Source organism: Procambarus clarkii, chromosome 25 (genome assembly GCF_040958095.1).
Source record: "Procambarus clarkii isolate CNS0578487 chromosome 25, FALCON_Pclarkii_2.0, whole genome shotgun sequence".
NCBI classification, from domain to species: domain Eukaryota; kingdom Metazoa; phylum Arthropoda; class Malacostraca; order Decapoda; family Cambaridae; genus Procambarus; species Procambarus clarkii.
The window spans coordinates 2,969,826-2,991,991 of NC_091174.1; the positions used below are offsets into that span (position 1 = coordinate 2,969,826).

The 22,166-nt window shown below is 42.6% G+C and overlaps 3 protein-coding genes across 3 annotated transcripts in view; 2 read left to right on the forward strand and 1 right to left on the reverse strand.

Annotated features, from left to right (window-relative positions):
• LOC138349497 (uncharacterized) overlaps nt 1-22,166 on the reverse strand; it is a 691,637-nt gene that overhangs the window by 589,483 nt on the left and 79,988 nt on the right. The gene's annotated exons all lie outside the window — the stretch shown is intronic.
• LOC138368332 (keratin-associated protein 12-2-like) lies at nt 12,097-18,638 on the forward strand. Its single transcript, XM_069330859.1, has 2 exons — nt 12,097-12,166; nt 17,983-18,638. Exons 1-2 carry the CDS (start codon nt 12,097-12,099, stop codon nt 18,636-18,638), a joined length of 726 nt encoding a protein of 241 aa, XP_069186960.1.
• LOC123756416 (dentin sialophosphoprotein) overlaps nt 22,019-22,166 on the forward strand; it is a 170,538-nt gene continuing 170,390 nt past the window's right edge. Inside the window, exon 1 of the mRNA XM_069331165.1 lies at nt 22,019-22,125. The gene's annotated coding sequence lies outside the window, so the exon portion shown is untranslated. The remainder of the gene's footprint in view (nt 22,126-22,166) is intronic.

Consider the following 22,166-nt stretch of genomic DNA (forward strand, 5'->3'; position numbering starts at 1 on the left):
GAGAACATTCCCGTTTTGAATGAATAGTATGTAAAAATTTATGAATGTGTTTGTGGGGTCGACCGCTGGATGTAATGGACTTGAGTCAAGGACGGGGTTGTATTCTCACACACGTTATTGCTATGGGAGTCAAACAATGCTAATTACTCTCACAGTCCCATTATTACATAAACATTAGTCTTAACTTTCACTCCATAACGATACATGCTTTTGTGTTCTTTTTTTATTTACAAAACTGACTCTTAGTTTTAGTAAATTTATCAGGCAAACTACGTGATATAAAACTACTTCCTTTTACAAATTGCAATTAATTGATTGATTTAAGTGTAGTTTTGGACATAGGTAAACAACTCATCCCGTTGTTTACATACAACTCAACTGATTACGATGGAGCATTTTTCGAACAGTGCTTCGTTGACTACCCGTGTTCGGATCGCAACTCCATATAAGCTTCACTCACGTACATTTTAATGCAGATAATTGCCAGCATAACCTAAACACCTAACCTCACCAGCACATAAACATGCTCAATATGCTATTATATAATAAATTAATTTATCCATACATGCAGTTAGAGCAGACAACATAAAAGTTAAAAGAGTATTTCTGGCCAACCAAACAATTGAGTTGTGGCTAAATGGTAACTAGTTATCACCAGGGTTGGTCGGTTGAGAATAAACAACGAGTTCGAGTTCAAGTTCAAGTACATGTACATTTATTGAAACAATAAAGAAATACATCTCAAAGGGATAGAGTAGCTTAGGCTATTTCTACCTCCCTAAACAACGAGTTTACATAAAAATAAAGTGTTTTGACGGTTGATTTTGTTTTGTTTCTTTGTTGCTAGTTTATTATGCACCCCATACTCACCCTGTGAGCGGTAGCGCAAAAAGGATTACAAAAGGCTCAAAAGGTCTTTTATCAGGTCGAGTTGGCCGTTATCCTGCGGAACTGCCGGATGTAGGATGAATTAGTTAACATATAAACTACTGGCTGTGTTTAAGTACTTTAACTTAGTACATTGACTAAATATTAAACAGCCAGTAGTTTAAATAATTTGTAATTGTTTTGTCAAGTGTGGTGGTCGAAATAGAATTGTGAACAAAGACAGTTTACTGTACAGCATTTTTACTTGAACGCTGCCTGGAAGGAGGGAGTGAATTCCATTTGTCCTGACAGGGAGAGGTGGACCGCTCTAATTTGTCCTGCATAATTCTTTCTTAAGATAAGTCCTGTTGAGTTTTGTTACTAGCCATCCAGGTAACTATTGACGTTACGTGTTATTGCAACTTCCAGCTTGCTCCAGAATGTTATATTTGGTGGTAGTAACTCGGAAGTGGACATGATGTACTTTATTGTGGTTTTCCAAAGTGTTTACCATTTCTTGTATCAAATTTGAGGTTTTCCTAGTATATTGGGGTCGTAAATCTTTACTTCTGTCCAGAGGAAGTGTTGGATATGAACGGAAATGTCAAGAGGCAACACCAATGGTTATGTTTCGAGGGTTTTGTTAAATATATTGTTAATTATTGAACGTGTTCCATTCCTGTGGATCTGGTGTGGAGTTATTCTACCAATTCAATTTCTTTATTATGCACCACATACCGTGGGCGGGGGGGGGTGGAAAGGGTTAAATAGGCACATAATGGGTTTAGAAACTGAACCTCATAGTTCATTTAACTAAGCAAGTAACAATCTTTTGAAGATAGTTACACAATTGTAATTAGGGAGGTTCTTCCCTGGGGCCTGGCCAAGCCACCGTGCCAGGTTGGGTTTGTTATAATAAATTGTATTACTTGAACTAGGCCGTTCCTCGTGGGTTCGTGGGTAACTTACTAAAATTAATGATAGTATTCTTCTGAATAAAATAACCCATTTATCTCTCGCCCACAAGAGGCAACACTTGTGTATTGGGAAATTCTTGCCATCAATAATGAGACTTATACTGAGAAAGTGATGGATCATTAGGAGTCATCACACCATGAACAGACAGGACTCCAACCGTCTCAAAATGTCTCCTAAATGTCTACTACCAGTGTCTCTAAACTTATGTGAGCTGACAGAGTTTACATTTACTCAGATCTGCTTCATGCTTGTATGTTATCTGGGCCTTGCTTCAGACACAAGCACATTAGTTATGTCTCAAGGAGTTAAGGTCAATCAAGGATGACAGTCACTTACAATTAGCGTGTCAACTTTGGATACATATAGTGGTTTGAGTGCAAGGTGTATGGTAAACAAGTCTGTGTGTGGAGTGGAAGCTCAGTTATTTATACGAGCGCCCTGCTCTCAGTAGGCGGCGTCGCTCGCTCTCACACCAACTGCACTTCCGGCGGCACCAGTGGACTGGTGTAGGGAACCATCAGTATAAATAGTATGTGCGAAGGAGTACTCTGAACAGGCTCACCATTGCCCGTGCTACTTGGAACATTTTGTTCCAAGTAGCGAATCTTGAACAACAACAATAACGGAGTACTCTGTGACCAGAGCATCAGTTTGGCTTAGGGCATTGTACTTTGCTTGAAGTCGAGGCGCAGGTTGTTCATTAATCTTGTGAGGTTGGGATAGTCATTTGGAAAGGGGTGATCCCCCATGGTGCAGGAAGATGCCTTTGTTGTCTCTTGGCAGAGATCACGAACCTAATACATTTGCAGGTTTTGTAATCCACTTTGAAGGATGCTAACCTTCGATAAAGAAGGCCTGGAGAGCATTAGGGTGGGTTAGCCTAAGCATCTTGGTACCAATTAAGACGTTGGATACTCACACATGGGATACTGGGTTCCTTCCTCTTGTTTAATAATTTAGATCATCCGAGGATGATCCTCATGGCTTAGTCCTGCATCTTTTCCAGCCTTCCAAGGATTCTTCGGGTACTAGAGCAAGCAGGGCTTCAGTATAATAAATTAACTGTAATATATGAGGTATCGTGACTATCCTCGCAGGTATAAGGATAAGGTATCGTAACCATCCTCGATGGTACAGCAACTTCTGAATTCGAAAATAACGCCTATGGGCCAAAAAGAGACTTAGAAGGTGCATTAAAGGCATTTTGACTTAAATTGGCAAGAGGGTTGTTGAGCCTTAGTGTAGAGCTTCTTAGAGGTCACATTGCAGTGATTTTGGCCAATAGGTATAAGAGTGTGTTGCCTTAGCGGAGACATGGCGCACTGCAGTGGTGAAATCCATTGTTTTTATTTCTTACACACACACACACACACACACACACACACACACACACACACACACACACACACACACACACACACACACAGAGCTCAACCCCCCGCAAGCACAAATAGATGAGTACACACACACACACACACTCTCATGTGCGTGCATGTACTCACCTAGTTGTGCTTCCGGGGGCTGAGCTCCGACCTTGGTCCTGCCCCTCAACTATCAATTAACTGATGTAAAAATTCCTGAGGCTATTGGGCTCTGTCATATCTGCATTTGAAACTGTGTATGGAATCTCCACCACATCACGTCTTAATTCATTCTATTTCTTAACTACTCTTGACACTGAAGAAATTCTTTCTAATGTCTCTGGCTTATTTGAATAATAATTTTCCACTTGTATCCCCTTGTTCGTGTACTACTCGTGCTAACTAGCTTGTCTTTATCTACCTTTTCAATTCCTCCGTGAATTTTGTAGGCGGTAATCATGTCTTCCCCCCCCCCTAACTTTTATTTATATATTTTTTGTTTATATATATAAGAGTTCTTAAATTCTTGTACAGTCACTAGTACGCGTAGCGTTTCGGGCAAAAAAATGAAGTTATTAAGTTAAGATGTTAAGATGAACTCTTCTGTCTTCTAGTGACGTGAGGTTTAATTCCGGTAGTCTTTCCTCATAGCTCATACCTCTCAGCTCTGGGGCTAATCTGGTGGCATACCTCTGAAAGTTTTATAATTTCGTCTTTTGTTTGACTAGATAAGGACTTCCCACATACACCTCCAGGATTGGTCTGACATATGTGGTATACGAAGGTATAGAAGGTCCTGAATGATTCCTTACACAAGTTTCTGAGGAAGTTCTTATGTTGGCCAGCCTTGCATACGCCACTGATGATATCCTATTGTTACAAATTCCCTTCTCTCCAGTGTGGTGATGCCTCAAGTATCCAGCCTTGCAGGATAACAGCTGATGTAGTTAAATCGTAATAATATAAGTAACTGTTTAATATATCTAGAATTACTTGTTCATTATATGATCCTAATAACGGTGCATTCATGTTGTAATGTTATCTTCATTAATTACCGCACATTAGGATCAGTCCTTTCGTGAGACATTTCAAGTACTCTTACATAAGTTATGTCATCCTGTCACCAAACAGCACAGCCCCATGAACTCCCTGCGTCAGTGTCCTACACTCTCTGGCGAAGCTAACATCATCCCTAGTGTTGACTTGTGGCGGAGGAGGAGGAGGGGTTAGGTGCTCGCTGGGAGAGGTTGTGAGCCTTGGGATGTCCAATAGGCTCCGTTGCCCGCCCGTCCTCCTCCTCCCATTTTGGCTGTGGGCGGTGGGGAGTCTGGGGTGGGAAGGGGGCGAGGAGAGTGTAGCAGGTGAGTTACACTCCTACATGCCCCTACTCCCTCCTAACGTTGGACCGGCCTGACATACGCTCGCCGCTATATTCAACCCTGTCTCAACGGGGCATCTCCGCCTGGCTCTTTGACTGGCATTTATCGGCTTTTACCATTGAGGTTTTATAGCTAAGAACGCCTCGTGAGGCGGGTAGCGTGCATGAAGATATTGGACATAATTTGTTCAGTGTCTGGAAAGTGAATAATCAGAATGCGCTAAAATGTGAAGTGGTAGAAGCCAACTCCATACGCAACTTTAAATGGATATAACAGCCCAATAAGCTCTGGAATATATACAACTTTCGATTAAGGATTGAGAGACGGGACCAAAGAGCTGACCTCCCGCAAATAAAACTATATAAGTGTTTGTGAGGTCGGTGAAGGGGCCTGGTACATTATGAAAATCAAAACGCACGAGGCTACTGTACCTGGGGTCACACTGCTGGTGCCCACTGCCAGACGCCCACCATATAACCACTCTGGCTTTCCAGGGTAATAAGAGAGAGTAACTGGGCTGTTATTATCTTCCTCGATTTGTTCAAAACTTTAAAGCGATAATTGTTTTGTACTAGAGTCGTAGCCAACCAGGTAACCGTCAGGGATAAGAGACGCTCACTGAGAACATTATCGTACTGTCGTAAAGTGTAAAATGTGGCCGCCCATGTATCTGGCAGCAACATGGGGAGAAACTATTCTATAGCTTACTTAATGACTATTCAGCAAATGTTGTTGATTTTCGATTGTTTATTTATCCCTTAATACATAAATAAACTTTTAAGTTGCTTTATAATTTTCCATGTATTTTAGTTTCGATTTTTGAATCTCCAAAATGCAAAATCATCCATCGCATGATCGGGCACTCGGCCAGATGGCAGGATGACATGCAAGTAGCGTGTCAGCATATGTCAGTAGAGATTAGCAGATCCAGCCCTAGCATCTCGCAAGACCTATTTCTGTACACGGAGGAGCAACCAGTCCACACTCTCTATCACCAAGACTCTATTGCCTGGTCGGCGGACCCGAAGACTCTTAAAGAACATTCTACAAGAGCCATCCGACTGTGAGGCGCCCATTTGAGTTGGGGATATTAATGCCTGGCTACGAGCGGGCAGAGATAGCTTAATGGACCCGACATCTTGCACTCGTATCACTGGTTTGTTTACAATAGGAGACCTGAATGTTGCTAATAGTTCCAGGTAATGTTCTGGCTCGACTTGATGGCTGATCTATCTTACTGTTCCTGGCGTTTCTATTTGTTTATTCTCTCGGTATTACTGCGGATACTTAAGTAACGGGAGCCGGTCGGCCGAGCGGACAGCACGCTGGACTTGTGATCCTGTGGTCCTGGGTTCGATCCCAGGCGCCGGCGAGTAACAATGGGCAGAGTTTCTTCAACCCTATGCCCCTGTTACCTAGCAGTATAATTGGTACCTGGGTGTTAGTCAGCTGTCACGGGCTGCTTCCTGGGGGTGGAGGCCTGGTCGAGGACCGGGCCGCGGGGACACTAAAGCCCCGAAATCATCTCAAGATAACCTGACGGTAATAATAACATAGGATAAAACCCCACAATTGTGTATTTCTGAAATTTATGTAAAGAATTTACACCAAGTCTTTCGCACTCTCAGATAAAGATTATTTATTCAGGGTAAGATACATCCATTGATTTACAGACATAATGATGGATTTAAAGATAGAGATAGTACATGCAGTACCTAAAGCCACTAGTACGCATAGCGTTTCGGGCGTTGAAAGTGTCCTGAGTGCATTGTCAAGGTGATTTGCTTTATATGTGATTAGGACGAGACTTACATCTCAACGTCTAATCACGTTGATTAGACGTTGATATGTAAGTCTCGTCCTAACCTCAAACTCAGACCTTGACAAAGCACTCAGCAGAGTGCGAAAGACTTGATGTAAATTCTTTACATAAATTTCACAAAGTGTGGGGATTTTTTATCCCATACTGCGGTTACTGTTAGTTCCTGGCACTGCTGTTATTGTTACAGTTCCTGGCACTGCTGTTACTGTTATAGTTACTGGTATTGGTGGATTTTGCGGTTACTATTGCTGTTCCAGCTGTTTCAGCAACATGGATAAACATAGTTATCATCAGCAGGAATGGATTTGCATGCAGTAGGAGTAAGGAGCGATAATGACATGGGTGAAGCGAGTCGGGACCTTGCAACTTATCCTTATCTTAATTTTATATTTCCTTTTGACTCTGTGATTGCTTTTATTGTTTATATCGGACTGTAAGCATAAACTATCTGGTTGATAAGGCCGTGAATCAGGAGACTGAGCCAGAAACTAGGGGGGGGGGGATTGGAGGGAAGCGTTTTGTTAACTTAGGAAGCGTTTCAAGGCAGATAGGTGACCTTGAGTTGAAGGGGTGGAGACTGAAGTTGGCGGAAATGACGTGAGAATCGGGAAACTAAAAATAAAAGCAGATGTTGATGATCTTGCGGTAGAAGAGCAGTACGCTTCTTCTTGAATGTTTTTGGGAGGGTATATATTGTGTTTTTACCAGAGGTAGGGACACACCGCCGGTTATAAACAGTGACTGGACGGGGATGACTGAAGGTGTGCGTGTGTGTGTGTGTGTGTGTGTGTGTGTGTGTGTGTGTGTGTGTGTGTGTGTGTGTGTGTGTGTGTGTGTGTATGTGTGTGTGTGTGTGTAGTTCAGATCAGATCAAGGGTAAGAATAAGACGGATGTGTTGGTACAGATAACACACACGCAAAGTCCAAACCCAAACTGCTCCGTGGTCGCATTAGGAGGAAAACAACACGTGATGAAACTGAGGAGAGGGATGGAAGGTTGGGATTGGGCGTTGCACTATCACAGAGAAGAATAAGGAAATGTGTGAGGAACTCAACAGACAGTTCCCAAGAGGTCTTGAAGATGAAGCTTGCACAGGAAATGTGCCAACCGGGCATCATTGAGGGACTTCAAAAGTACCAAAGATGAAGCAAGGCTGGAATTTGGTATAGTAAAAGGTCATGGGATCTGACACACTTATAGTAGATACCAGAAGCGGGAGGTGAAGCGTTCTTGTTAGCCATTTACAAAAATAAACAAGTTAATAGATCAGGAGTTACCAGAAATGCTCAATCATTTATGAATAAAGTTTTTTACTTTGATTGCCACCACAATTACTAATAACACAAGGGAACTAGAGAAGATGGCTTCTGACTCCTGCTAGCAGGCTGGGAGCGTTCCCTTCTCAGCTCCTGGTAAGCCTAACTCTACAATCGACTTGAGAATGGTCCAGGACGGACCGAAACGTCGTCGTCCCTGCACTTTCTAGTGTGTGGTCTGGTCAACTTACCCTACTAGTTTTTCCTCTGGAACACGACCTACCAATCGATATCCTCCCATGTTATCTATTGTTGCTGTTTGAACAGTTAACGATTGGTTCCTAGGTAATCTTCCCCTGTTCTTCTCATAGGACGTGTGTGTGTATATATCGAACTGCTGTTCCAACAGCTGACCTTTCTAAGGATGTAACCCACGACAGCTGTCAAAGGTTCCCAGGTACCTATTTACTGCCAGGTGAAGAGGTAAGGTAGTAATGAGGGTAAAGCGCTAAGCCAGTATGACTTTAGCACATGACAGGCATGAGCTGAGGAATCCCTGCAAATTTCTTTCTGTCCCGGCCAGGATTCGAACCTAGACCATGGAACCCACTTCTTTTTCTCTCTCTCTCTCTTTCTCTCTCCTTTCTCTCTCTCTCTCTCTCTCTCTCTCTCTCTCTCTCTTTCTCTCTCCTTTCTCTCCTCTCTCTTTCTCTCTCCTTTCTCTCCTCTCTCTCCTCTCTCTCTCTCTCTTTCTCCTTTCTCTCCTCTCTCTCTCTCTCTCTCTCTCTCTCTCTCTCTCTCTCTCTCTCTCTCTCTCTCTCTCTCTCTCTCTCTCTCTCTCTCTCCCTCCCTCTCCTCTCTCTCCCTCTCTCCCTCTCTCCCTCTCTCTCCTTTCTCTCCTTTCTCTCTCTCTCTCTCTCCACACGCCAGACATCAGGGCGTGGCGGGGCGGGGCTGGGAGTGTCTGGGAGGAATGCAAGAAACGGATACGAATTCAATTTTGTTCACAACTTGTGTGATACTAAACATTGTTTAGTAATAATGCTCAGGATTTACCCAAGAAAATAACCTCAACAATTAACAGTCACAATACAATAAGTTGTATTAACTAATCAGGATTGTATACGTAATTGAATACTGTGAAATAAGGATAGGTTTCGGAGATATAGGTGTTAAAAATAATATCATTCCGTTAATACAAAAACTTCATTGAAAATCATTCACTGAGGCGAGCCACAGGAAGACAGAAGAAAATGTATATATGTACTTAGCATTGTAAATGTGTGGCCACGTCTGTGGTAGAAAATAATAATAATAATAATAAAAACTCAAAATTATGTAGTTTAAGCTGTAGCCTATTCCCGTACCTCTAATATAGTTCATGGTTCTACCTATTATTTACATGGATTCTGCCTACGTGTCCCGCCGACCTCCGATTCGTCAGACTGTTGTTGCTCTCTTTGCGCACGTCTCTATGTTAATTTGCATACGACCAGAATATTCGTATTAGGCTGTAGTGCTCCGTCAGTGTCTTCCATTATGGTGAGTCGGAACTTAAATCTAAAACCAAATTGAGAAATGCAATTTGGAATATTAGTAACTTATTGTTCTGTTAGTACTGCGATTTAGAACTGACAAGCGAATTAAGTATACATAAATCTTAATTCAGGCCGAATTATTTGGCCATCTCCAAGGCGCGGAAATTTGAATTCAAAATTGCGGCCATGAATATTTTTTAGAACTAAATACTTAGAGTAAAGTGGTATATATGTGCCTGAGACAAGGGCGTGGGCGTCTGTTGAGATGTTTGTCAAGGGGGCGTCTGTTGAGATGTTTGTCAAGGGCGGGGGCGGGGGCGGGAGGCGCTGCTCCACGGGCTTAACAAATGTTAACTCAAGTCAGAAATGATGAAACACAAATTTGAATCGGGAAAAATCTTAGGTCAACATTCATGTTAACTCGAGTTAGTAGCTGGCGATTTCATTTGTTATATATATATATATATATATATATATATATATATATATATATATATATATATATATATATATATATATATATATATATATGACAATGTCAGACCACGGAGGAAAAATGAAACAGGAAATTTCCTTAAGTACTTTCGTATATTAAATACATCTTCAGAAGGTCAATTGTTTCATTTTTCCTCCGTGGTCTGACATTGTCACATTCTTAATCACGTGTTTATTTTCGTGATATACACATATATATATATATATATATATATATATATATATATATATAAATATATATATATATATATAAATATATATATATATATATAAATATATATATAAATATATATATATATATATATATATATATATATATATATATATATATATATATATATATATATATATATATATATATATATATAATATGGAACATAAATACCAATACATTTTGTTTACTTTTTCAGTTTATTACCGTAAAAATGTACATTAGCAAGAGCGGGAACCCCGTACAATCATCAGACCCGTGAGCATATGCTCCAAGATACAGTTCCAACTAGAGACAGATGTTTAAAGTGCAACAAATTACAACTTACAATGTATTTTCCAACTCGTTCATCCCGGCTCTCAAGTATATCTGGAAAGGTTAGGGAAGGTTTGATTAGCGTGAGGCAAAAATAGAACTTTCTCTGTAACTAGCTGACATTGTAGTTATAAGGTGTGAAGGATAGATGAAATTGTTTATGTAATAATCTAAGTTGAGGTCTAATGAAGACCTTTTGTGCCCTCAGTAATGCTTTTTGCGCTACCGCTCACAGGATGGGTATGGGGTGCACAATAAACTAGCCGTCTCCGCCGGCAGCAACAAACTAAAGGGCGAGGCTAGGATAAGTTAGGTTAGGGCAGGAACCAGTTGGAAATGAGTCAACTTTTCACGTAACAAAGTATCAGTTACCCTTCCACCAGACTTGTGGTTCCCTAATTTTTCCTCTGTACCGAACTTTCGGAATAAGAATTTGCTCCCACCACCAAATTTTATATTAAGTTTTTTGTCATAAAAAACAACTCATTTTAGTGCTTGGTTCACAACTTAGAACACAAGTCCCGTATAATATGACCACGGGATATCCAGAAAGTGTAAAGCAATGCAGTTAATAAAAACAAGATTCATTCCCAAAATATACATATAGACGAGGCTATTGAACATGTAAGGTTAATAATACAAGCACAATGAGAGGTGTGAGCTTGTTATTGTCGGGTAATCTTATTTATATTACGACTAATTTCAAACAAACAAACATCTCTCATATGATTATTAACACAACGTTATGAATGCAACCTATTAAGTAACGGCTTACAAATATATACATTTTCTATGTATCGGACTATAGGTTAGGTCGGTTGCTTGACTTCGTACGTTTCTGGTTAAGCTAAAAAGGTTGATTTTTTTTACGGAGTGGAAAAATCAAAGAACGTGATGGATAAACGTCCTCACTCGCCCCGGGAGAAATCCCCGGGGAGCATTACCTGGAGACCAATGTATAATTGTCCGCCCCTGTTCACCCGACAGTAATTCGAGATCTGAAAGTACACTTACAGGCGGGTCGTATTCCAGGGTAAATATTGTAGGGAACATTATAGGAAGGGCAAGCTATCAGTATGTTAAGGCAGAGACGATCTCTACGCCTGTACCCACCTGTGTAAAGAAAGAGAGAGAGGGGAGATGGACGTGTAGTGTCGGGAGGAAACACCACAGCCTGGCTGAACACCCCACACCACACCAAGCTCAAACATTGACTTGTAGCAAGTGATTTATTGAGCAAGTAAAGCTCCCTCTCTCGACTCCCCCACTGTGTGTACTGAATACAGAAACAGCTGCGGATAACTCCATGTTTGTGCTGGATGTGATAAAATAACCCATTATGGTGCTGCATGTTTCTACCGCTGCTGTTGCTAATGAAGGCAATTACAGCTGCTGTCACAGCGACTGATGCTGCTCCTGCAGCTCTTGGCTATCGTGGTGAGCACCGTAGCCCGGTAACACTGGCGCGGGTCTGACGCAACCAGTATTTATAAACACAACTTGTCTCCGCCACCCACTGACCGCCAGGAGTCTGAACATAGCGTGTAGCAAGTGTATATTGGCCGCAGATAAGGCAACTGAGGTCTTCGTGTACCTGCAGCTTTTATGGAAGTTTACCCTTGAATTGTCTGCTGAATGACGGAGCATAGATGTGTTTTATTTGTGTCTAAACTTCAGCATTTCGATCTCTCGGAGGTTTGACACGAGGCTAGGACTACACACTTTACACGAGGCTGGGACCACACACTTGACACTAGGCTGGTACTTGGAATGTGTTAAAACATATCCACTTATTAGCCCCGTCATCGTGGACACAACGAAACGGACATAAGTGGAAAGAAACAGGTGAAGTTGAAGATAGAAATAGGTAAACATGGCGATGTCAAAGGAGGAGACTGATGAAGGAGACAAAGATGATGATTGTGAAGTATGCAGGACCCTTCGTACTTGCCCAAGACCTTCACCTCACCCCTCACTTTCCTCCTCTTTCCTCCCCTGTCCTTCCTTCTCCTTCCTTCCCTCTGTCCTTCTTTCCCTTCCCCTCTCCTCCTCCCTTTCCTTCTCTCCCTCCTCCTCTCTGCCTCATCGTTCCTATCGTCTTTATTATCACACTCCCTCTTCTCCCCATTCCATTTCCCTCCTCCCCATTTGCTTCTAGCTCAGTCTATTCTTATCCCCTTTGCTATTCCTTCCCTTCTCTTTCTGCCCATCCATCCCCCCTGTTCTTCTCCAAGAATGTATGGTAGCTACAGTTGGCTTATTCTTTATGGAAGATGGTGGTAAGTGCAAGGGTTTACGGAAGTACTTCAGTATTTATGCATATACATAGATGCATACTTTGGCACATGTATATATGCACACTGATGCATATATACATGATTTATTGTTCCTCCAGTTGGGTCTTGTTTTTATTTAACGTTTAATTGTTTTGTTTGTGCTTTCACATGTGCTTGCTTGCTTGCAGGAGGGTTTGTTGGTAATGTTTGTACATACATCTTACCTTGGAATTATGTATTGAGGCTCTTGGTTGCCCTCGAGTAGACGTAAGCTTTTGGGCCATTTGTGAGTCCTAATTAGGAGACCTGGGCCTATTAATAAGGTGTAAAGATGTTAAACACAAAATAGAACATGAAAATTGGGGTTTTAAGTGATGGAACAGATTACCTGGTAATATAATATACGCAGGGACCCCGGCCGTGGTTGTTTCTAGCGTAGGGTAGACACCACATTTGCTGCCCGAGATGCACTCTGCACTAGTGGCTTTATGCGTTGTACTTACCTATGTATCTGCCTCTGTTTATGTATACAAATGTTGTTATTATCATTGTTATTAGTCGCAAAGAAAATGTATATATGCTGGTTAGCATTGTAAATGTGTGGGCCACGTCTGTGGTAGAAAATAATAATAATACAAAAAAGTAGCAATGGCTTGGCGCTTTTCCTTGACAATTCCCTTCCCATCTTCATCTTTATCCTCAACCCATCACATTCTTCCCTCTGTGGTTTTTTCTAATATTTATCTTTTTTCTTCTTTGATGTATCTCTTCTTCCCTCCCCTCCTACTCATCCCTCTTACCGTTCCTCACTTATTTCTCTCATTTTCTTTCCTTGTTTTCGCATTTGTCCTTCACATTCCTTCCCATCTCGATCTTCCCCATTGATATTCCAGACAGGCTGTACCATCTAACCTAATGATCTTTAGTATGCTCTCCACCCTGTCCTCCATGCTCTCTCTCTCTCTCTCTCTCTCTCTCTCTCTTTCTCTCTCTCTCTCTCTCTCTCTCTCTCTCTCTCTCTCTCTCTCTCTCTCTCTCTCTCTCTCTCTCTCTCTCTCTCTCTCTCTCTCTCTCTCTCTCTAGGTGAGTGCTATTAGAGTTATTTTTTATATACTGCTCCAATAGCCTATGATTTTGAAACTTGATATTTCTCACATTTTCTCTCAGTTGCAAAACTTACTAATTTAAATAGACGTGGGCTTATACTTAAATTATTGTTTACTATAGAAAAAAGGATTCAGTTATATTTTTGTAAATTATTTACATACATAATAAGGCAGTCGATTAAGGCAGTGTCTGGGATGCTCCCGGACGCAGGTTCGAATCCTCGTCACGGCCCTTGTGGATTTGTTTATTTACATACAATAATCTTTTGACAAATAATCCATTCAGTTGGATGGTTTAAATATGTTACACGAATAAGAAAGTGCATTATAATCTTTATCTGTCCCATATGTTATAAGTGTGATGCTTTTATCTCAACTCTGAACATTTACCAGTTTGTTCAACACAATTTATTGTTAGTTTTATATATTTTTACACATGTTGGTTACCATTGTAAGTGAATGGTCGCGTCTGTGGTTGAACACGGGCTTAACAACACTCTATTAGAGATATGAATTTTTATTCATTGATTTTTGTAATATTAATATTCTTAAGTACCACTTTAGTTGATTTTAAAGAGCTCAGAAATATCACTCAAGCTTCATGAAATGTTACAACTAAATTGAAATTGAAATAAGTTTATTGAGGTAAAATACACACAAAGGGATGAGGTAGCTCAAGCTATTCTCACCCCGTTCAGTACATCGTGTTAATACATACATAGACACACATCACAAACAATAAACATATTACCAAACATTCTGAGAGATAAACATATACATTTCCTCCTTAACACAAGTAGTATGGTACCAGACGTACACAAATACTTGTATGACTTAGGTATAATGTATAGACAGTTACAACTAATGTTCCTGGTTATGCATTCTTGCATAGTTTGAAAATGAAGTATTTCATGCAATTATTATCATTTCATTTTTTGTGTGAATAATTCCTATTCCTTTTCTGTCTTGTTCGTTATTAATAATTCCTTTATTTTCCCTTTTAAATGAATATTGATCCTGTGCTCTTCTCCTGTGGTTCGTGCCACGTCGCGTCTGTCTGTTTGCATGTGAAGGGTGTGGTCAGTGTGTGGGGGGGGGGGGGGTCAGTGGGGGTGGAACTATAGTGGGGGTGTGTGGGCGTGGTCTTCATGTTGGGGGTGGGGGCTAGTGTGGGTGGCTGGTGGAATAGGATACCGGTGGGGAAAGGAAGATTATATTATAGTGTATTGAACTCTATAGAACCGTGGAGTACAGCCACTAGACATTAGAGTACAACTGCAAGCCATCAGCCAGGGTGTGGAAGACGAGTGAACTGTGCTGGATGATTCAGTGCTAGCAAAAACTACCTCCAAATGAGTCGCCTCGCCCCCACAGCTGCTGGCCCAAGAGCTTGGACCTATTGCAGGAGAATCAAACCCCACAATAACGTGTGGGGTGAGTGCTACACGGTATTCATCTACATACACCCGTATATATACACACAAAAATCACAATTGCGTGATGCATCAAATGAACAAATCCACAAGGACAGTGGGATGCTCTCGGACGCAGGTTCGAATCCTCGTCACGGCCCTTGAGGATTTGTTCATTTAACCGTATATATGTTGTAGTACATGGAAAAACTCGTAAACACAGAGCTTTCTGGCATAAGAGAGCATTGCTTAGCTAGCAAACAAACAAATATCGTGTCAGCAAGGCGGACAGTCCGCCTGTTGTCATAATTAGCTGTATATTTCACATTTATACATTTTCCTTCAATTGTATCCCTCCGTTTTCTTTACTCCGACCCACACAGAAAAGGTGGTTAGAGAAAACTGAAAAGAAGAGATTGCTAGAGGGGTCGGAGAGAGAGATGAGTGTGTTTGGACGGAGGAGGCTGTGATCCAGCAGGTGATTGTGTCCAGCACGTGGAGTTTAGGACTTAAAGAATAATATGATTGGGTGCACATTAACTGGTCAAAGGCTTATTGTAGAGTGAGATTAACTAGAAGTTGTGATTGAGTAGAGTGCATGATTAGGTTGAAGAAGGGATTAGGCGGGAGACAATATTGGATTGGAGTTTAGCTTCCCACGTTGAGACAGGATGGCAATTAGTATATTTTCCACCTTAGACCTGGACAACTCGGTAACACTGCCAGTCAACATATATACATTTTGGTCTGTTCTACGTGGACAAGCTAGAGTTGTTAACTCACAGAACAGGTTATATGGTACTCAGCCACAGGTGATTAACGTGCTTGTACAGCTTAAGCTGTAAGTATAGGTGGGATGCCAGGTGAGGCAGGGCCAGGTGAGGCAGGGCCAGGTGAGGCAGGGTCAGGTGGGGCAGGGTCAGGTGGGGCAGGGCCAGGTGAGGCAGGGCCAGGTGAGGGAGGGCCAGGTGAGGGAGGGCCAGGTGAGGCAGGGCCAGGTGAGGCAGGGCCAGGTGAGGCAGGGCCAGGTGGGGCCGGGTAACACGGGACAGAACAGACAAGACCGTGGAGGTGTTAGGTCGTGTGTATGGTGCGGCGCGGCTTTGTGCTGTGTTCCTGTGTTGCATTGTGCTGTCTTGTTCATTGTTTTGCAGTCTTGCGCTGTTGTCTCTTGTGCTGTGCTGTGATGTAATGTTTTGAACTGTCCTGCCCCATGCCTCCCACTGCTGTGCTGTGAGTCTTTGATGTGTTGTGTAGTGGTAAGCTCTCTTGTGCTGTGGTGATGTGTTAAGCTGCGTTGTGTAATATGCTGTGTTCTGCTGTGCTCTATTGCTTCCTGCTTGGCTGTGTTGTGTTGCCGTGTACTCACCTAATTGTGCTTGCGGGGGGTTGAGCTCTGGCTCTTTGGTCCCGCCTCTCAACTGTCAATCAACTGGTGTACAGGTTCCTGAGCCTATTGGGCTCTATCATATCTACATTTGAAACTGTGTATGGAGTCAGCCTCCACCACATCACTGCCTAATGCATTCCACCTGTTAATTATGACACTGAAAAAGTTCTTTCTAACGTCTCTGTGACTCATGTGGGTACTCAGTCTCCACCTGTGTCCCCTTGTTCGCGTCCCACCCGTGTTAAACAGTTTATCTACCCTGTCAATTCCTCTGAGAATTTTGTAGGTTGTGATCATGTCTCCCCTCACTGTGTTGTTATTCCGTGTTGTGCTTTGCTAAGGGCGGTTGTATTGTGCTCTGTTATACCGAGGTATAATATACCTTCTTGTTTATACTCTAGTATAATATGCCTTTGTTATAGCCTGGCTTTCCTGTGTTTGAACTTGTCTGTTTGTGTTGTTGTTGTTGCCCACCAGGTGGCGCCACGGTCACCACCTGGACGTGGGCCACCCGCCACCACCATCACCACCACACCACCACACTCTAAAGCACCACATTTATCCCAACTGTTGCCAGTTTCTGGAGATACCAGTACCACCACCACCACCACCACCACCACCACCACCACCACCACCACCACCACCACGCCCGCCACTACCACCAGCTCCACACCCCTCAGCTACAAGTACTCAACCACACCAGTACCACCACTGGTCCGCCCTCATGTTAACAAGTGAGTGTGGGTGTACTCCGTTTAGTCCATTTATAGTGTAGATACTCTCTCTGTGTCTCTAACCAACCTGTCCTCCTACAAAGAGCGTCGCATTTCGATCGTATGCGTTACAATAGGCCAAAAATTGCTGTACTAGAAAATGGAACCTGGGCAACCTGAGAGGTGGCTCCCAAAAGTGGCTGCCAGAGTTTAACTCAAGCAAGTGCAAGGTAATGAAGCTGGGTGTTGTGAACACGACGCTGGACAGTGTAAGGAAATGATTATAATTGTGTGAGTATGACTGTGTGAGCATGAGAGTTAGTATGACCGGTTCTTGATTTAATAACTTAGTAAAGAAGCCTAGCAGATCTGGCACCAGATTCACGAAGCAGTTACGCAAGTACTTACGAACGTGTACATCTTTCCTCAATCTTTGACGCCTTTGGTTACATTTATTAAACAGTTTACAAGCATGAAAACTGCCAATCAACTGTTGTTATTGTTATAAACAGCCTCCTGGTGCTTCGGAGCTCGTTAACTGTTTAATAATTGTAAACAAAACCGCCAAAGATTGAGAAAAGATGTACAGGTTCGTAAGTGCTGGCGTAACTGCTTTTGTGAATCTGGCCCCTGGCCTCAGATACGTGTCCTGAGAAGCACGGCCAGAGACACACGTGCCGTGTACCCAAACACAGATAAGCACCGAGTCTTACGTTGGTCTGGAAGTGTTTGGTGTAAGGAGTGAACAAGTGGCAACAGCGCCGGGTGTGACCAAGATGGCGGAAGAGCTGTCCACAGCCAGTCACAGACGAGTGGTTAAACGATGATACCAAACTCAATTAAACCTTTCTTTGTCGACCAGTATCTCCACAAGCCTTACTTTGTCGACCAGTATCTCCACAAGCCTTACTTTGTCGACCAGTATCTCCACAAGCCTTACTGTGTCGACCAGTATCTCCACAAGCCTTACTGTGTCGACCAGTATCTCCACAAGCCTTACTGTGTCGACCAGTATCTCCACAAGCCTTACTTTGTCGACCAGTATCTCCACAAGCCTTACTGTGTCGACCAGTATCTCCACAAGCCTTACTTTGTCGACCAGTATCTCCACAAGCCTTACTTTGTCGACCAGTATCTCCACAAGCCTTACTGTGTCGACCAGTATCTCCACAAGCCTTACTGTGTCGACCAGTATCTCCACAAGCCTTACTTTGTCGACCAGTATCTCCACAAGCCTTACTGTGTCGACCAGTATCTCCACAAGCCTTACTGTGTCGACCAGTATCTCCACAAGCCTTACTTTGTCGACTAGTATCTCCACAAGCCTTACTTTGTCGACCAGTATCTCCACAAGCCTTACTTTGTCGACCAGTATCTCCACAAGCCTTACTTTGTCGACCAGTATCTCCACAAGCATTACTTTGTCGACCAGTATCTCCACAAGCCTTACTTTGTCGACCAGTAATATACCATATATTGTGTCTTACACTGTCGACACAAACTCCAACTCCTCGATAACACGAGCACTACCATGGTGGAGCAACTTAACAATAGCTACAAATTGTAAAATAAAGGTAGAAAAATAAAAACGAGGGGAACAAACACCATAAAAAGGAAAGGAATGAGAAAAATAATAAAGGGAGGGAACAAGGAGATAAGAGGAATGGTGCAAGAGACAGAGAGAGAGAGAGAGAGAGAGAGAGAGAAGAGGGGGATGAGACAGGAGGAAGCAATGTTCACTACCCAAGAAGGGCGCTTTAAAACTCACTGTTTATATTGCAATTTTAACAAGAAGGACGCTGGAGGACCTTAACAGCTCTGGTCAAATATGGCAGGAGTGGACCATGTAGGGGGCGAGCGGCCCGTGTGAGGACGGCCCGGGCGCCCGCCGCCAACACCAACATGGGCCAAACTTGAAGCCTCGCACCGCCATTGTTTTAAAAACATTTTTCGAATGCGCTAAAAGGTGTCATAAACTTAAACCCTGACCACACACCACACAAATAAACTAGTTAACGGCCAGACAATTGTCAGACGGGCAGACAATTGTCAGGAGGTAGATGGAACTAGCTGATGGCATCAGGTAGTTGACGGATGATTGATGAGGCAGATTGATGAGTGTGTTTCAAGAGACTTAAATCAGACAAGAACGATGAGGAGGAAAAGTGGAGTGAGGAGAGAGATCGATAGCGAATGTTAGGCGTAAGGAATGAGAGATAAAGAGGAGTAAAGCGAGATTAAGTAAGCTCAATTTATGTGCATTAGTAAGATGAAGAGTAAGAACGGGACACAAGTGGCTAAAAAGGAATATCAAAGGAGATATAAATAAGATGCAACAAGTATCATTAGAAAATAGAACACGAAAAGATGGATTTATTTTAAACAAGTTTAAAGTTGGAAAAAAAGGCAATCAGTAGTTTGGAAATAGAGTTGCAGATCAATAAAACGAAGTTATGAGCACCATAGAAGCAAAAATCACTAGAAAGGTTCAAGCATAAATGGAAGTGAATGGGTATATAATGGGAGATGCCTGGCAGGAGTTATTAGGCTTTCTGAAGATGATTGTATTCATGTATTCCTGTTCATACAAGGGGGCCAAGACTGCCTCAACTATGCTTACTTTCATATTTGATTTTCCTTCCATGTTGTGGCCTTCCTCCTGGAATTATGTCTGACATCTTAGAGTTTTAGTGATATTGATGAGATGCCACACATGGATTTTTTTATTATTATTATTTTCTACCACAGACGTGGTCACACATTTACAATGCTAGTCAACATATATACATTTTTTTCTGTCCTCCATGGACAGGGTTAGAGATGTGTTAAACATATAGTTCAAGGGTTTATTGAACAATCAACCACAGAAGGTGATTCGGTGCTTTTAAAATGCTAGGCTAAGCACATGGAGGTGAACAGGACGGTGGACAACCTAGGCTTGTCCCTTGTACCTCCAGCTGCCGCGGTCATGGCGGACTAGGCTCACGCCTCTACAAACATCATCACATTTACTTAATACCGTGGCCCCTGCCCCATTGTTGGTTAATATACCAGATGAGGAAACATGATTGGATAATAGGAATGGTTTCGTCTTTTTGGGGTGTTGTATGCTGCTATAGCAGTGTGTTCACTCGCACGATGTAACTTTTTTGCAGGTATGTTCCTGCCTGGGCCCTAAGCCTCTGGCTGGCTTATTAAGTGTTACTCGTTTATATTTTACTTAGGCGGTGTATGAGTATTTATGACTCGTATAGTCGCTTCAGTAAGATTATTCCCCACGTGTTTAACAACTTCCTCTGCTCTGTTGAACCTAAGTTGAAATCTTAATGGGTTTGTAACTGTGCATTGTGTTAGATAATGTTCCACTTTGTCGGGCATTTCTCCACAGTGCTGACATTTCCTCTCATCTTCTGGAACCTGTAAGCCTATTTCCCATGCACATGGGTATTCAAGCCTGATGCGATGTAAGTGTACTTCTGGTGTTCTACTTCTCCCTTTCATCAAAATAAGTGGTTCGTAGTTGGTTGAATTCTTGTACCAACCCGCAGATCCTGATGTTGCAACTGCTGTGTTGTGGTCACTGTACATCATCTGCATTGCTCTGTTTCTAATTGCTTGCTTAATCTGTGATAGACTTTGTGGTATGTAAATGCCTACATTTCTTCGCTTAGTTGCAAGTTTTGCAGCTTCGTCTGCAATGTCATTTCGTATTATTCCCACATGACTTGGCACCCAGTGAGTGACGCTGCCCAGTACTGTCACTATGGCGGTGTTCCCACTCACAGGATGAGTGACGCTGCCCAGTACTGTCACTATGGTGGTGTGTCCACTCACAGGATGAGTGACGCTGCCCAATACTGTCACTATGGCGGTGTGTCCACTCACAAGATGAGTGACGCTGCCCAGTACTGTCACTATGGCGGTGTGTCCACTCACAGGATGAGTGACGCTGCCCAGTACTGTCACTATGGCGGTGTGTTCACTCACAGGATGAGTGGCGCTGCCCAATACTGTCACTATGGCGGTGTGTTCACTCACAGGATGAGTGGCGCTGCCCAATACTGTCACTATGGCGGTGTGTCCAATCACAGGATGAGTGACGCTGCCCAATACTGTCACTATGGCGGTGTGTCCAATCACAGGATGAGTGACGCTGCCCAATACTGTCACTATGGCGGTGTGTCCACTCACAAAATGAGTGACGCTGCCCAATACTGTCACTACGGCCGTGTGTCCACTCACAGGATGAGTGGCGCTGCCCAATACTGTCACTATGGCGGTGTGTCCACTCACAGGATGAGTGACGCTGCCCAATACTGTCACTATGGCGGTGTGTCCACTCACAGGATGAGTGACGCTGCCCAATAAACTAGCTCTCCAGAGGAAAATAAAGTGTAAAGTGCTTGACTAGGTACTCACCTATTACTCACCTAGCAGAAGGTTAAGGAGAATCTGATAAGTACGTATGTAAGTACTTTACACGAAGTATAAAATTTAAACAAAGAAATGTTAAAAGGCAAGACGAAGAAGCATAAGTAAAGAGGTTTCACGCATGACTAGAGTTTAAAGGTGTGCTCCCACAAGACAAAGTGCTATGCCCAAGTGGCAACCAATTGTATTATTCCCAGTACCGACAACACCAACGTCGCAAGCCCCTGAACAATATACAAAAAACTTAATATATACTAACCTATGAGCTAAATATATAGTAATAAATTTAGTAACCAGTAAGATGCTAAAACAAGTAAAATTATATGATTTAAGTTACAAAATTTGTTAAATATTGATTTGTCGGTGTTCATCCTGAGAAAAAAATGTGTGTCGGCTGGGGGTATCTGGCGGGAAAGAGAGGCTGGGCAAGGTTGGTCGCTGCTTCCGCCTCAGTTTGGTCTCAGCTTGTGTAGTGAGCGGGTCGTGCTCTCCGTCCTCCCGCGCCCTCCCACACATTCTCTTCTATGACTTTACTCTTAATAATTGGATTTAACGACTCGTGAAGATGATATTTGTAATTAGTGCCCTTTTTAAGTAGTGTATTTGATTAACCAA